The 15,355-nt window shown below is 34.4% G+C and overlaps 1 protein-coding gene across 2 annotated transcripts in view; it reads right to left on the bottom strand.

The window, feature by feature from the left end:
* Positions 1-1,720: 1,720 nt before the first annotated feature.
* Positions 1,721-15,355, bottom strand: part of DMC1 (DNA meiotic recombinase 1) — a 16,451-nt gene continuing 2,816 nt past the window's right edge. Inside the window, exons 3-13 of one of the 2 annotated variants that reach the window (XM_015817284.1) lie at positions 13,544-13,690; positions 9,979-10,061; positions 9,250-9,302; positions 8,226-8,267; positions 7,138-7,210; positions 6,325-6,416; positions 5,434-5,507; positions 4,644-4,758; positions 4,091-4,151; positions 2,981-3,097; positions 1,721-1,790 (exon numbers count right to left, since the gene is read on the bottom strand). In XM_015817284.1, the coding sequence (XP_015672770.1) occupies positions 1,721-1,790; positions 2,981-3,097; positions 4,091-4,151; positions 4,644-4,758; positions 5,434-5,507; positions 6,325-6,416; positions 7,138-7,210; positions 8,226-8,267; positions 9,250-9,302; positions 9,979-10,061; positions 13,544-13,690 (927 nt within the window). The remainder of the gene's footprint in view (positions 1,791-2,980; positions 3,098-4,090; positions 4,152-4,643; positions 4,759-5,433; positions 5,508-6,324; positions 6,417-7,137; positions 7,211-8,225; positions 8,268-9,249; positions 9,303-9,978; positions 10,062-13,543; positions 13,691-15,355) is intronic. The other variant, XM_015817285.1, reaches the window with a different exon arrangement.

The following is a 15,355-nucleotide window of genomic DNA, read 5'->3' as shown; positions in this document are numbered from 1 at the left end:
TTGAGTGGAAAAACTAATTGCCCATTTTGCTTAGAGTAATTGTCGAGTTATGTGTGCTCTGCAAATATGTGGAGTTTGGTAATCATGCTCATCAGCTTGTATTGAACGAAAAGGCGTGAGGTTTATAGGACAAATAGTTCCAGTATCTATAACGTAGAATTGGTTTCCCCAATAACTAACTCCCTTTCTTTTTCAAAATACAGAAACAATTGTCTCCTACACAATTCAGCTTACTTTTCTAGCTGAAAGCTATTAGAACGATACAAAGAGTGGTTGTGATTACCATTCTATTGTAGGAGGACTGAGCCCTCCTCTCCCAGAAGTCCTTTCATTTCCACATGCCCTGAGCTGATACTCTACCCCTGGCAGTTGTGCTGGCTTTGTGTTCCTGGAAGTCTTTTTCTTAACAATGGGGTGTGAGGTAGGAATGCCACAAAATGCCATGGTAGCTACACACTTTCTATGGACTTTCCTATCAATTGCACCGTAGTACATAAGCAGGATAATTTTTCAAGCAGAAGGGTGGTTTTTCACTCATGCTCTATGAAAAAAGGCTGGGATGGGGAGGAAAACTGGTAGCCTCTCAGTATACGGAACCTGCCCATTAGTCCAGCCAGTATGGCCGTAGCAAGACAGTGACTGTTATGCCCAAAATGTTTGACAGACATTAGATAATCTACTGATCCCATAAACATTTGGTTGTTTTGGGTGGGCACTTACTAGATAGATAATGGTCTTGAGGTTCTGTATTGGTCCAATAATCGTAGCTTAAAAATCATCTTGTCTACTGCAACTAATTCACAAATGGGAAGTGGATGCTTTCAACTTCTGACTGCTGCGTTAGAATATAAAAAGAGAAATAACCTATTCTGGAAGGTTATTCCAGAATTCCCACTAACGTTCCGTATGTAGGTGTTATTTCCTGGTAAGTGACTCTATTCAAGAAAAGCAGGTCCATATATCAATGATGATCCATATATGAATATTGCTTTAACAGAGAACAAGAAAAAAATAAGCCACAAAATATTTACTTAGATTTTTGATGCTTACTACACATCCATAGATGGAATGGACAATATAATTTGCTTTCAAAGAAAAAAGAGGCAATTGTTTGATTTTACATGAAGTACATGTATAGGTATTTTAATTATAATTAAGCAAATGTTTAAACTTTGCAAACAATGAATATTCCTTAAGTAAAATCAATTTTCAATTTTTAATTCCAGTCTACTTTATCTATAAACTCTTATTTAGAGAGCTGACAAATTTATTTTTAAATGCTGGTCAATTATTTTCAGTTGTGGTTCATATATTCTTTCTATATGTTAAAGCTAAAATTAATACATTAAAAGTCCTTGAAACATTTAAGGATCCGTAAAGCATTTTGAGACATTTTCTATAAAAATGTTTTCAATTCTTATGACCTCTAGACTTTTTCCAGACCTTTAAAACTGCAATGCATTGGTGCTCTAATTCTACTAGAAATTCCCTGCACAAAATTAATGCTGTTATGAAAAGGATGGTTACACATGATTGACTTATCCTGTGAACAAAGAAAATATGCTCAGCAATGTCAAAAGATAACATTTCTAGCAATCATATTGCTGCCTCTCAAATTAACTTTTCTAAATTTGAAATAATAGACATAAGTAACAAGGAACTAAATAACTTTTGATATAATTTGATGGGAATCTCCCAGCTGTTTATCACTAAGATCAGCCTACTCTTTGGCATCTCCTATTCCTCCAGCGGTTATTGCAAATGTGGCTTCATTTTCAGGCATTTCAGGACTGTAAAAAAAAATCATTCTTTTACTTTCCTTTTGGAATTGTATAAATAAATTAAGGGATATTATGCATGATAGAACTGGCTGCAGAAATCCAGAAAACACTAGATGGGGGGGGGGAGTTAGTATTCTGTATCATTTTGTCCCCATACAGTGGTGGGATTTCTGCACCCCAGATCCTATAACCCTATACATCAAGGGGTCCCCAACCCCCAGGCTGCGGCCCACTACCAGCAACTAAAATCCCATTCTGCATATGGAGGGGAACTGCCTACCCGGCCTCAGAAAAGAGCTTCTTTGATCTGTCCATTTAACAATCCATGTGGTTGCTTAACAACAATCCATGTGGTAGTTAATGAGAACTGAATTGCAGTTGTTAAGCAAAGCAGTCATGTGGGTATCTTGCTTATGGTTACTATGACTTAACGACCAAAATTTGGGGCTCAATTATGGTTGCAAGCCAAGGACTACTGTATGAAGGTCAATGATAAAAGGATTGTATCGAAAGTTACATTATATTATGCCCCCATCTGTGGAGTTTTATATTACTTTCTTATAAACCCCTTGGAGGGGTAAACATTTCTCTATGTTTCTCTATTTTTTTACAATGCTGGGTGGTGTTTTCAGTTACATTGAGTACCAGATATTGAGGTAACCAGTTTGATCTTTGAAACCATGATACACTGCTGGTAACGGGTAGCATACCGTTTCTTGAGAGGGATGAAAACTTGCTGAAAAAGCAAACATGGGTGGCTATATGTAACAACATGCTTCTATCCAATGTGTAACATAGAAGTTAAGAGTTGGAGATGTCAGGAGAAACATAAACATTTAATGCCATAGAATTGGGTTGCAAAGAAGCATGTGTCATAAAACAAGAAGTGACAGTGTCAAGTATAAATGGATAATAATTCTCTTCTTGGTATCATTATTATGATTATTATTACTCTGTTGTTTTGCATGTACACTAAGAGCTTATATACTGGAGACAAATTCCTTCACACTTGGCCAAATAAATATTATATTCTACTGTATTCTATTCTGTACTGCAATGTATACTATAATGTGCTGTCACAAATGCCTACATTAAAGTAATTTACAAACTCATTTAAAAACTAGAACCCAAATAAGATACAGTGATTACATAGAGTATGTTGAAGTATAGTGTACTGTACCAATCAGTTTATATATTACCTATCATATATTTTGGCAATACGTAATTCTCCTCTTCCCTTTCGCAAACTAATCCTCGTTGTAGAAGCATGAGCAAGGATATGGCCTCCAATGGGTTTCTTGGGATCAGCTTGAAAGCTACATTAAATAAAGACAGAGTTGTTATATTCAAAGTGGGAAATATGGCCCTAAATTACTGAAAAACTTGAAATAATATTGATATATAGTTTGCCATAACAATATTAACAAAATAACTTTCTTTTAATTATTGTGTGTTTGTCTGTATGCCTTCAGATGAGAGTTGATTCCTGCACAAGTTCCTGCAGTTTGATGGTTTAACCACTATACTAAGCACTCACTTTCTCACTCTCTTTTTCCCCAAATATTACTGATCATTAACTTTATTAATGTTGGACAGAGGGGCAAAAACATAAAAAATAATAACTACGGTAATCATTTCTCAATTTATAGCACAAAACTGAATCTGAATACAAATGACAATGTGTATAAAGAACTAATGCTTGACAAAAAGAAATGAGTTTTTGACTCAACATTCTTTCCTATTTCTGAAACTACAGTCAACTGACCCATCAACTACTGTCTTTATGCAGGGAGCTAGGAACACATCATTTGCAAGTAAGCTTTGGTAGCAAGCTTGCTATGAACTTAAAAACTAAAAATAATCTGCAATGGGAAAACAAGATACTGTATGAGTCTTGGTCCCTTTCAAGATCATTGACGGAGTATCCCAATTGGTCCAATCTGAGAATCCTCTAACTAAATGCAAATAACAGCTTTAAGAGGAGGGCTTTTCTCCACATGAGGCAAGAGAAGTAGTTGCATTCTGCCCAGTTTTGCTCAGTAACTTTCACCTCATTTTCCAAAATACATTTTAACATATGCATTCTAAATATAAAGACTCATTTAAACTACATATCTAGTTTGGACTGTTCAATCATTTTTCCTATTTGAACTGACATTCAGATGAACTATTTTCCTAGAATCCCTTATTAGTATGGTTCTAAATAAAACTTGAGTCTTCTTTGAGTACCTTTTTCTATGGTTTAGAAATATCATTTAAGAAATCCTATTTATGTGACTTATGACCAACATTAATAATAATTTGCTTACGTCATGGTTGCTCCAGGATCAGAGGTCATTTGGTTAGTCACAAACACAGCCACATTATATTCTGGAGTAGGAAGGCCAAAAGATGGGATAGACATAAAGAGAGAGAAAAATATTCTGCTAGTATTCTTTCCACAATTTTTAAAAATCATTTCTAATAAACCATGCTTATAAAACTCTCCACAATATGGAAAAAGCATGAAGATCCAAATAGTATTATGGAAAGTTTTCTAACTTTCAGATGTGTGGACATCAAATCTCCAAATTCCCCATTGCTGAGAATTCTTGCAGTGAAATATATATATCTGGTAGATGCCAAGATTGAGAAATACTAGTTAAAAAAACAGCAGTATCAACTTAAACCGGATCATTAAAACCAATTAAAAGGTGTTATATAGGTCTAATTAAAGCCAGTGTCCTTGTGCGGAATACAAATATGCAGGGAGTACTACTAAAAATACTCCATCCCTTATGTCTGTCGGTCTCACTGGGACTTTCAAAAGAGAAAACAGATTACATAAAATCATGTGTTTGACCTGAGAAATATTTCTCCCACCTTCTGATATTTTCTGAAGCCTTGAGAGCATCTGAGCAAGTTTCTGTTGCCTTTCAGCTAATTCCCCACGACCACTAAAATCCACACGAAATAGTGCCATAATGGAATCTATTATCTGTACATTAAATGTAAAAAAGACATTTGTTCATGAGAATAAATTATTTAAAAGATTAACATATTAATTAAAGGAATGGAAGTATTAGTACCGCTTTTTAAAGCCTTAGTAAGGCCATACCTGGAATACTGAATCCAGTTTTGGTCACCATATTACAAAAAGATGTTGAGACTTTGGAAAAAGTGTGAAGAAGAGAAACTAAGCAACTAAGACCTGGAGACTAAAACATATGAAGAACGGTTGCAGGATTTGGGTTTGTCTAGTCCAAAGAAAAGAAGGATTAGAGATGACATGATAGCAGTATTCCAGTATTTGAAAGGTTGCCACAAAGAGGAGGTGGTCAACTTATTTTCCAAAGCACCAGAAGGCAGGACAAGAAACAATGGATGGAAATTAATCAAGGAGAAAAGCAACCTGGAATTAAGAAGAAACTTCCTAACAGTGAGGACAATTAACCAATGGAACAGCTTGCCATCAGAAATTGTGGGTTCTTCATCCCTGGAGGTTTTTAAGAAAAGAGTGGACAGACACTTGTCTGAAATGGTATAAGGTCTTCTGCTTGAGTAGGGGGTTGGACTAGAAGACTTCCAACGTTCCTTCCAGCTCTATTCTGATTGATTGATTGACTGATTGATTGATTGAAGCATATAATAAACAGGACTATAAAATATATACCAGTAGTTTGAAGATGCCAGGTTCCTCATGGAATTTGCCAGCAACATAATCAAGTAGTTCCATTTGATGCTCACCTTTCAAGGAAGAAATAGTAATAATAATAACACTTGTTTTAAATCAGAAAAAAGTACTTACTAGATAGACCAAGATGTATTGTAGTTGAGTTCTTGTTACAACAGACGTAACTAAATCTTTAGTATCTTTAGCTCATTATTTTTAAAACTACTATAAAATAATTCCAAAAGAAGCTAAATACTTAATATTTGAAATCCTCTCTTGAAAATTCTGCAAAGCATGGTAATTAATATTCATTTCTAGCTCAGGTCATATTAATGTTTATATACCTAATTATAAATATTGCTTATAATTCTGCAATATTTCCATATAGAAGTCATGTGTAATGTCATGTTCAGACATTTGATGTAACTTACCTAATTTATGTATTTATTTACTTAATAAGATCTAATTTACTTTGTAAAGCTTGCAAAAATACGGTCTTATCACAATAACTTTAAATAAACATTTAGAAGAGTTTTTAATACAGAATATTAGAAAAGAAATGAAATTAGCTTTATTGCATGAATTTCCTTAAGAAAAGAGTCCCCTGTGTGCTATAAACAAACCTCACTGTACAAAATTCATATAATGCAGTGATATGGTTTCAGGGTAAGGCAATATAAATATTTCTTTCAGGAGGAGAAATAAACTGATAGATAATATGTTCAGATTTTGGGAAATTTTATAACTCAATCTTATGTGAAAAGTACCCTGAGTATATTCACAACAGAAACACAAACTGAAAAATAGAAAATTCCAGTGATAACCCCTTGATGCATAATTGTTCCTTCTTAAAGTGAACAGGATTTCTGTGCCACCTTGTTGCAATCTTACTAGTATAAGCCCGTGCATACAATACATTGTCAAGAACTGCCTCATGATCTGCATTGAAGCGATCAGCAATGTCACGTAAGCGGTCTGGACGACTGGAATTGTTTCTTAGTTAAGGTATCTGATTTTTAATTCAGTTTTCAGATATATAGCTGAAGCCCATATATAAAAATAAATATCTCCTCAAAATTGAGCACTTCCAGATGCTAATTCCCCCCTTTTAGTAACCATGTTCTTTTGATTGCCAGATGTTACTTACAAACTAGTCTTGATGCAATGCAAATTTCCAAAACTTACAACTAAAATATATATTTGTATTTTTGCCTCACTTGAAGGACAAATTAAATTCATGTTCCATTAAATTCATCCTGTGTTTATGTGTTTTCCCATTTTAGTGACTTTTCGCCATATTGCCTGCTTCTTAGTTTCTTGCATGTAACATCCTGCCTAACTTAGGGAAGCAAATTAGTTGACATACTGTTTTCACAACTTTGGATTCACCTTGAAGATGTTCTCCATGAGTTCCAGACTGACAAACCTCATGGTGAAAATGCTTGTGTCTTGAAAATTGGGAGAACAACATGTAGAATCCAACTAGGTATTGCAATACATTGCAAATGAGTGGCAGATGGGAAGATCTCTCCACTGCCTTTCATATAGTAAATTTGCATTTAATTAGCATTCACCTTCTCCTGTCTATACATTAAATGTCTCTTCTGCTTATGTTGTACCATAAACTCAAATTTAAAATGTATTATTAACACTGTATAGCAAATCCTTTCACCATGTTTAGTCGACATAATATATTCAGGATACAATGTGTTTTCCGTGTCAATGAAAATAATCTTCCCTCCTGTATATCCATCTGTTCCTGGAAGTTGGGCTGTCACTAAATGAATAATAATAGTAACAAATTTTCAAATATCCAAAATCAAAGGGTTACTGTCAAAACAATGAATGGATTTTACATTAAATCTCCCTTTTTCTATGGGCCTCTGCATCAAAAGCTCCATGCTATTATGTTAAGTAGGAGTAAACATCAAAATGAAAGAATTTAACTTATTCTAAAATCATTTTAGACGTGGCATTTCCCAGGGTATATGAGTACTAATGGTGGTAAGGCCATCATATAGATTTGTTTTTGTTATTGTATTTTATATTGGCTATATATTTGTATTTTCTTCCTTGTATGTTGTATGTTGTCTTAAATTCTGTACAAATAAATATTTGCAGATAAAAAGGGACTGGAAATATTGCTGCAGCCCTGGATGAGAATATTCTAGTGGTATAGGTACTATTTCCTTCACACCCACCTTGTATAATATAGTAAAATAGAAAACTCTGAGGATGCTGTAAAATGGATGTTGTCAGAAACAATGGACGAAATCTCATCGTATCAAGTATTCTGATCTGATGATATGCCAGCTGCATACCTAGTATAATCTGCTTAGCCTGGCTGCTCTTCTTTCCACCAGCATGGAGATTCTGATAAAGTTCTGAGCCTGAGCATTTAAAACATTTCTTCTATTGTAATGATTTTGGAAAATACCTCCAGGTAGATGATATTGCTAAGAAACATGCCAGACCAAGACTAGAAGACAATTCCTATAGTTCTTTCTCTCAGAATATGGCTGCTTTAAATACACGGTATAACTCATTTCTCTGTAATGTGGCATCTAGGGACTTGCTTTTATACTAAGGAGTCAGAAAGGCTGAAGGCAGGATTAGTGTTATCCTTACCAAGTAAGAGATACAATCCACCACTGTAGAGAAGAAAGCGATTTCTTCAGCTAGTATAATATTTAGAATGTTCATACATTGTGTGTGTTTGATTTTAAATACCATCAGCATATTTTTGCATATTGAACATGCAATTTTCAATATAACTATTACTTGGTACATACCACAAAGAGTATGGGAAAGTTGAGTTTTGCCTGTTCGGAATTCTATAAAAACAAAAATTTAAAAAGTGAAATATTGTAAACAGGGGAAGTCAGTCATGCAAGGATACCATAGTTAGTTAGTCCAAAGTTTGTTTGTTTTTTGTTTCAAAGACTAACACAACTACCTCTTTGAAACCATATCTACTGGCACAAAAGCTCCAGTGTTCAGATGAACTCCCTTTTATAGGGATGTATGCTTTTATATAAAAACATTATTTATATTCTCACATAATAGAAGGATCGATTGTATATGCATGATAACATGCAGAACTTCATTATCCAATGAAATTAATATGAAAACCACTCAGTAGAGACATTTGATGCGGAAAGGAAGATGGTTTGACAGAAATAGGCAGATAGGGTTGAAATATTCTTGAAGTCTGAGGAAGAAGATAGTATTCAGAAGTTATTCAGATAGTCCTTCTGATTCACTGGAGTATAAGAAGAAAGACTGCAAGATTCTGTTATTGAGTGTAGCTTTAGTCGTCCTGTGAAGTTGATTTTCAGGTGTGGTCTACCTAGTAGATACCTACCTAGTATATACTTGAAGTTCCACTCAATTCAACTAGAAACAACATTTATGAAGTGATACAGATTTCAAATATTTAAAAAATATTTACATATTATTAAGATGGTATTAAATCATTTTAATAATGGATTTAAGGGTTTAAAGCAGCTTTCCCAATTAGCCATGATAAAGATGCTCTGGAATGACTACCACGAGAATTCACAACCCAAATATCTTCAGGGAATTCTACCCAACCTGAATGGTATCACACTAAAAAAACTGATCTAGATTATAAATTAATATACTACAACCAGTATATGGTATATCCCAGAATACAAAAAAAAAGGCATAGCTGTTTCCAGTTCTAAAAAGATTATGACTTTTAAATATCTACACACAAATCAAAATACAGTGCCTGTTCAATATACTTATAATTCCTATAGCTTTAGGGAATTATTCCCTAATATTTTCACTAACCTCCAAAGGCTTCTGTGATAGCCATGCTTTCAATCCCACCACCTAGGAGTTTACTGGAAGAAAGAAAAAAACTTAAAATCACGGGATGTATAGTAGGAGTGAGACTGGCCAAGCCAGGGGGAGGAATCAAATGAGGAATTAATCTGGAATTCCTACATGGGCAAAAGAGGGCAAAATCTGACTTCCCCTTGCAATGCCATTGAACCTTATCTAGTCTCACCCAGACGCAAATCTGGGTAAGACGATTCCTGCCTATAGGCTTGAGCAATAAAACACCTAATTGAACTCCTAAGTGAACTCTTCACATGTGGATCTGATTGCTTGCATCTGACAGAATGGGAGCTGATGGAGTGTATATATAGGACGCTAGGAATAATTTATTGCTTAACAGAAAAATGAGATTAAAATGTAACTTTAACAATACCAAGAGATGGTAGTAAAATCAGTTATTTACTTGATACATGATATTACAAAAGAGGGAACTGTAAAATAGAGTGGATATTAATCAGAATATTCCCTTTTATTTTTTTCCAGAACTTTATTTATAATCCAAAGCAACCATTTAAATTTATTAAACTTGTACCCCATTACAATCTAGTGATGCTCAGTTATATAGTACACTATATACAGTACACTATATATTAATTTATATAGTACACTATATATTAATTTAATTAATTTTAAAATAGCTTGTTCTTTAATAGGCAGAATAGGCAATATTGTACTAACTCGAATTCCTGGCTTCCAGTGGTAATATGGAATACCATCTTTCGCTTCTCACTATACTCAAAAGCGGTCAGAAACCCTGGTTCCTGGGGAAAAAGTTGAAAGTATTTAATATGTCTTGATGTCACTGTCATTTAAGATTGGTAAATTGCTTTATACACTGAACACATAATGCAAGTAATAAAAGCAAACAATTATATTATCTTTGATCAAAACTCCTAACCATGTAGTAGTGATAGCAGTATATAGATAGTCCTTGCCTTACAACTATTTAGTGTCCATTCAAAGTGTACAACAGCACTGAAAAAAGGGACTTATGACCATTTTTCACACTTAGCTGTTACAGCATCTCGGTAGTCACATGATTAAAATTCAGACATTTGGCAACTGATTCACATTTATGATGGTTGCAGTATCCCAGGGTCATGTGATCACATTTTGCAACCTTCTGACAAGCAAATCATAGGGAAGCCAGATTCATTTAACATCTGTGTTACTAACTTAACAACTGCAGTGATTCACTTAACAACTGTGGCAAGGCAAGTCATAAAATTATTTATCATCATTAAATCTGTATGGGTTTGCACTACATCAGACAGATCCAGTGTACATCTTAATAAAGATATTGAAGAGTACTGGGCCTAAGACGGAGCCTTGTGGTACCCCACTGCATACTTCTCTCCGTGTGGATGTAGTACCATTGAGGACTACTCGTTGAGTACAGTTTGTCAGCCAGCTACAAATCCATCTGGTGGTGATGTTGTCTATTCCACCATTTTGAGCTGGTCACTTTATCAAAGAATGAAGTACCTGAAGACTGGAAAAGAACTGATGTGGTTCCCATCTTCAAGAAAGGGAAAAAAACCACACCCAGGAAACTACAGACCAATCAGTCTAACATCAATACCTGGGAAGATCCAGGAAAAGATAATCAAAAAACAGATCTGCGAACAACTAGAAGCAAACAAAATTATAACTAGTAGCCAGCAAGGGTTTGTTAAAAACAGATCATGCCAAACCAATCTTATTTCATTCTTTGATAAAGTGACCAAATTAATAGACCAGCGAAACGCTGTGGACATAGTATACTTAGATTTCAGTAAGGCATTCGACAAAGTAGATCACAGCTTGGTAAGCTAGAAAAAGGTGGAATAGACAACATCACCACCAGATGGATTTGTAGCTGTCTGACAAATTGTACTCAACGAGTAGTCCTCAATGGTACTACATCCACATGGAGAGAAGTATGCAGTGAGGTACCACAAGGCTCCGTCTTAGGCCCAGTACTCTTCAATATCTTTATCAATGACTTAGATGAGGGAATAGAAGGGGAACTAATCAAATTTGCAGATGACAATAAACTGGCAGGAATAGCCAACACCCCAGAGTTTCAGTGTGGAGAAAAACAAAGTTTAACATTTAGGCAGGAAAAACCAAAGGTACAAATACAGATTAGGTGAGACCTGGCTCAAAAACAGTAACCGTGAGAGGGACATTGGAGTTCTGGTGGACGTTCTCTTGACTATGAGCTAGCAGTGTGCAGCAGCAGCCAAAAAAGCTAGTAGAATCCTGGGCTGAATAAACAGAGGCATAGAATCAAGATCACGTGAAGTATTAATACTGCTTTATAAAACCCTAGTGAGACCACACCTGGAATACTGCAACCAGTTTTGGTCACCATACTACAAAAAAGATGTTAAGACCTTGGAAAAAGTTCAGAGAAGAGCAACTAAGATCATCAAAGGCCTGGAGACTAAAACATATGAAGAATGGCTGCAGGACTTGGGTTTGGCTGGTCTAAAGAAAAGAAGAAATGGAGTGACATGGTAGCAGTGTTCCAGTATTTCAGAGGCTGCCATAAATAAGAGGGGGTCAAATTATTCTCCAAAGCAACAGAGGGCAGGACAAGAAACAATGGATGGAAACTAATCAAGGAGAGAAGCAACCTAGAATTAAGGAGAAACTTCCTAACAGTGAGGACAATTAACCAGTGGAACAGCTTGCCTCCAGAAATCATGGGTGCGCCATCACTGGAGGTTTTTAAGAAGAGACTGGACAGTCACTTGTCTGAAATGATACAGGTTCTCCTGCTTTAGCAGAGGGCTGGACTAGAAGACCTCCAAGGTCTCTTCCAGTTCTATTCTGTTCTGTTCTGTTCTATTCTATTCTATTGTAAATGCTTGCCTAGAAAATGTGGTATATTCAAGTTTAGTGAATCACATACAGATAGTCCTTGACATATGACTAGTCGCTTAGTGATCATTCAAAATTATGATGGATCTCCCTGGTGGAATTTACAACCTGGGTTTAAAGTTCCAATGGCTAAACACACACATACATCCATTTGCAGTTATATGATTGTGTTTTGTTTTTATATTTTTCCAAAAACAAGCATTTATTTCTAGTTTTTTGCAAAACTAGTCCATGGAGAGCCATTGGTTTGCTTAATGACTGTGGTGTTTACTTAATGACCACCACAAAAAAGTAATTAAATCTGCTTGGTCACATGGATGACCTAATTTACAAATATCACAAATTACAACCATATTGGAGAGCCTTCATTAAAGTTGTAACTCGAGGATTAAATAATACTTATTAGTGTTTTTAGTTATTGTAATTTCTAAAAATACAGATATATGTTGGTTATTACTACTATAATATTTATATTAATTGTTTCTATAGTATAATGAAGAATGAGTGAGAAATGTTGGAAAAAGCAGAGAATGGGCAAAAGTCATGTCAAAAAGTTACAAACAAACAACAATGTAAAAAAATAGGATCAGTTGGAAAACTGGAAATCAGAACTAATGGGAAAACTCAAGGCTACAAAGGTAATACTGTAACAACTTTGAGTTTCCCAAGAAAATGGCTAAGAAATGGCTAAAGAAATAGCTAAGAAATTCGTTAAAACTTACAATTAATCAAATTCCAAGGGACCAACATATGTCACATAAAAGTTTCATCCAATGTTGCCAAACAGGAAATAAAAATTCATTATAGCCATTGTTCATTTGTAATCACTGTCCATAGATTATTTGTTTTCAGAAGTGCTTCTCTTAGAATATATTAATTACACCTGTTTAACTGGTTTTAAATTATATTGAAGGTAATGAAGATTTTTATATATAGGTAGTCCTCTACTTATGACCACATCTGAGCCCAAAATTTCTATTGCTAAGCGAAATATTCGTTAAATGAATTTTGCCCCATTTTGTGACCTTTTGTACCAAAGTTGTTAAGTGAACCACTGCAACATGGTTGTTAAGTGAACATGGCTTTCCTATTGACGTTGTTTGTCAAAAGGTTGCAAAGGCTGAGCATATGATCCCGGGACACTGCAACCATCATAAATCTAAACCAGTTGCCAAGCATCCAAATTTTGATTATGTGACCATGGGCATGCTGCAACAGTCGTAAGAGTGAACACTGGTTATAAGTTATTGTTTTCAGTGCTGTTGTAACTTTGAACAGTCATTAAATGAACAGTTGTAAGTTGAGAACTATTTACATTCTCAGGCTTCCAGTAAGAAATAATTATAAAGAAAATCTTGAGGGATAATTTGCTTACTATAAGTTTGTTGGCTGCTTCTTTTATCTTCTCTACTTTGGCTTCAGAAAGTCCCTTCACATTACATAATGCCCGCTTAGTTGTCATCTGAATCCCTTTGATTGTGCAAATTCCTACTGATTTCAGCTTCTTAATATCTGCTACATTCTATGAAGGAAATAAACATGGTCTAAAGTAATGATATTAATAAAATGTTATATTTGAAAACTTAACCATATTTTTATCAAAATGAGAAGAATTTGTGGTAATGCTGGTAATAATTTATTTTAAAATATACATTGTTATTAATTAAGTAAAAATTAACAGAAAAAATAAAACAAAGGAAAAAGGAAAGGAACAGATCCATAGTAATATAATTTCAATCTTTAAAATTAATATTATTATTATTACTGTTGTATAAGCTTTACATGGATGTCAGGATTTAAATAAACAGTCAAAAGATGAGATTTGATATAGTGATTTTTAAAAAATGGAAAAAATGTGTCTTTTAAAAAAAAGCAAGCATTCGTTCTTTTTTCCCCCTCTTTTTTTTCTGGTAATGATTGGTTTTTGTATAGCATTCATTATGTTATGATAATCATGAATACAGCATATTTCCCTCACTGCAAGGGGGAAGTAAAACCAATTAGCAACTCAGAATATAGAACAAAACCCATATCAAATATTGGAACTCTCCTTTTGTAGTCAATTATAAGGGCAATGAATTTATTGCAAAAAAAAAAAACCAAGGTACCTAGCAAGGCTCTCATAATAACATCTTGTAGCCAGGATGTTATTACGAAGAACACCTTTTCTCATAAGGCTACTTGTCTCAATTTACTAGACTTGGGATGGGATACATGCTATACTGATTTATGCTAGATTATATTATTTTAAGTATATTTGGTAATTACCCTAGTGAGATTTTTAAAGCCAGTTTTAAGGAATATCAATTGAATTCAAATGGTGGCTTTATAAACCAGGATCCTCTAACTAAATATTACTTTGTAGATGTTTTAGTAGCAAACACCCCAAAATATTCTATCATCCCTATCTGTGGGAATTAAAATAATAGTCCAACACATCAGGAAAACACTAATTAGATTGCTGATGGCTGCTATAAATATTATACCACATTGGCTGCTGTGGCAATATTAGCCTGTTAAGAGATAGACCTGAAATTAATTAAAATCATATTGAAAAGAGTAATTTTCCTTGCTTAAAATTCAGGATATGAGAATCATGCCTAATAAGACTTTTCCAACAGTAAGATATAGGAATATTAAGCAGATGAGAGATTTTGCATTTGGAAGTCAGGAATATACTATAAATCTGAAAATAATCCTAGTTAGACAGATGACAGACTAGCCCCTTGTGAAAGCATTCCTGATTTGTATGTTATATGTTTATATTAGCTACACACTAAAGGCCATATATGCTATAACAATATGTACAAGCCATGTTTTCCAAGTTCTTGAATACAACTTCTTTTCTGTCAAGAACTATATTCCTTTGTAGGTAATCCGTTGCTTTCCAAGGCCAAATACTGGTGGAGAGTTGTTGACATCTTCAGCACCATTTATTTTCTCCAAGTTCATATATTTATGAACCCTAAGTATTTGGTGTTTTAAGATAATTACTATAGAGGATTATAACTTGTATCTCAATTGCAGGTAAATAGTTCATAGGTATCTTCAATGTTTACTTTTTTCTGAGAGAGGCAAGAACTGCTTGTTCTGAAATGATATAGCTCCAGAATCTATCTATCTATCTATCTATCTATCTATCTATCTATCTATCTATCTATCTATCTATCTATCTATCTATCTATCT

Source organism: Protobothrops mucrosquamatus, unplaced genomic scaffold (genome assembly GCF_001527695.2).
Source record: "Protobothrops mucrosquamatus isolate PMUCROS unplaced genomic scaffold, P.Mucros_1.0 scaffold569, whole genome shotgun sequence".
Classification (NCBI taxonomy): domain Eukaryota; kingdom Metazoa; phylum Chordata; class Lepidosauria; order Squamata; family Viperidae; genus Protobothrops; species Protobothrops mucrosquamatus.
The sequence above is the reverse complement of the archived record's forward strand: the minus strand, read 5'-3'. Positions and strand labels throughout refer to the sequence as shown.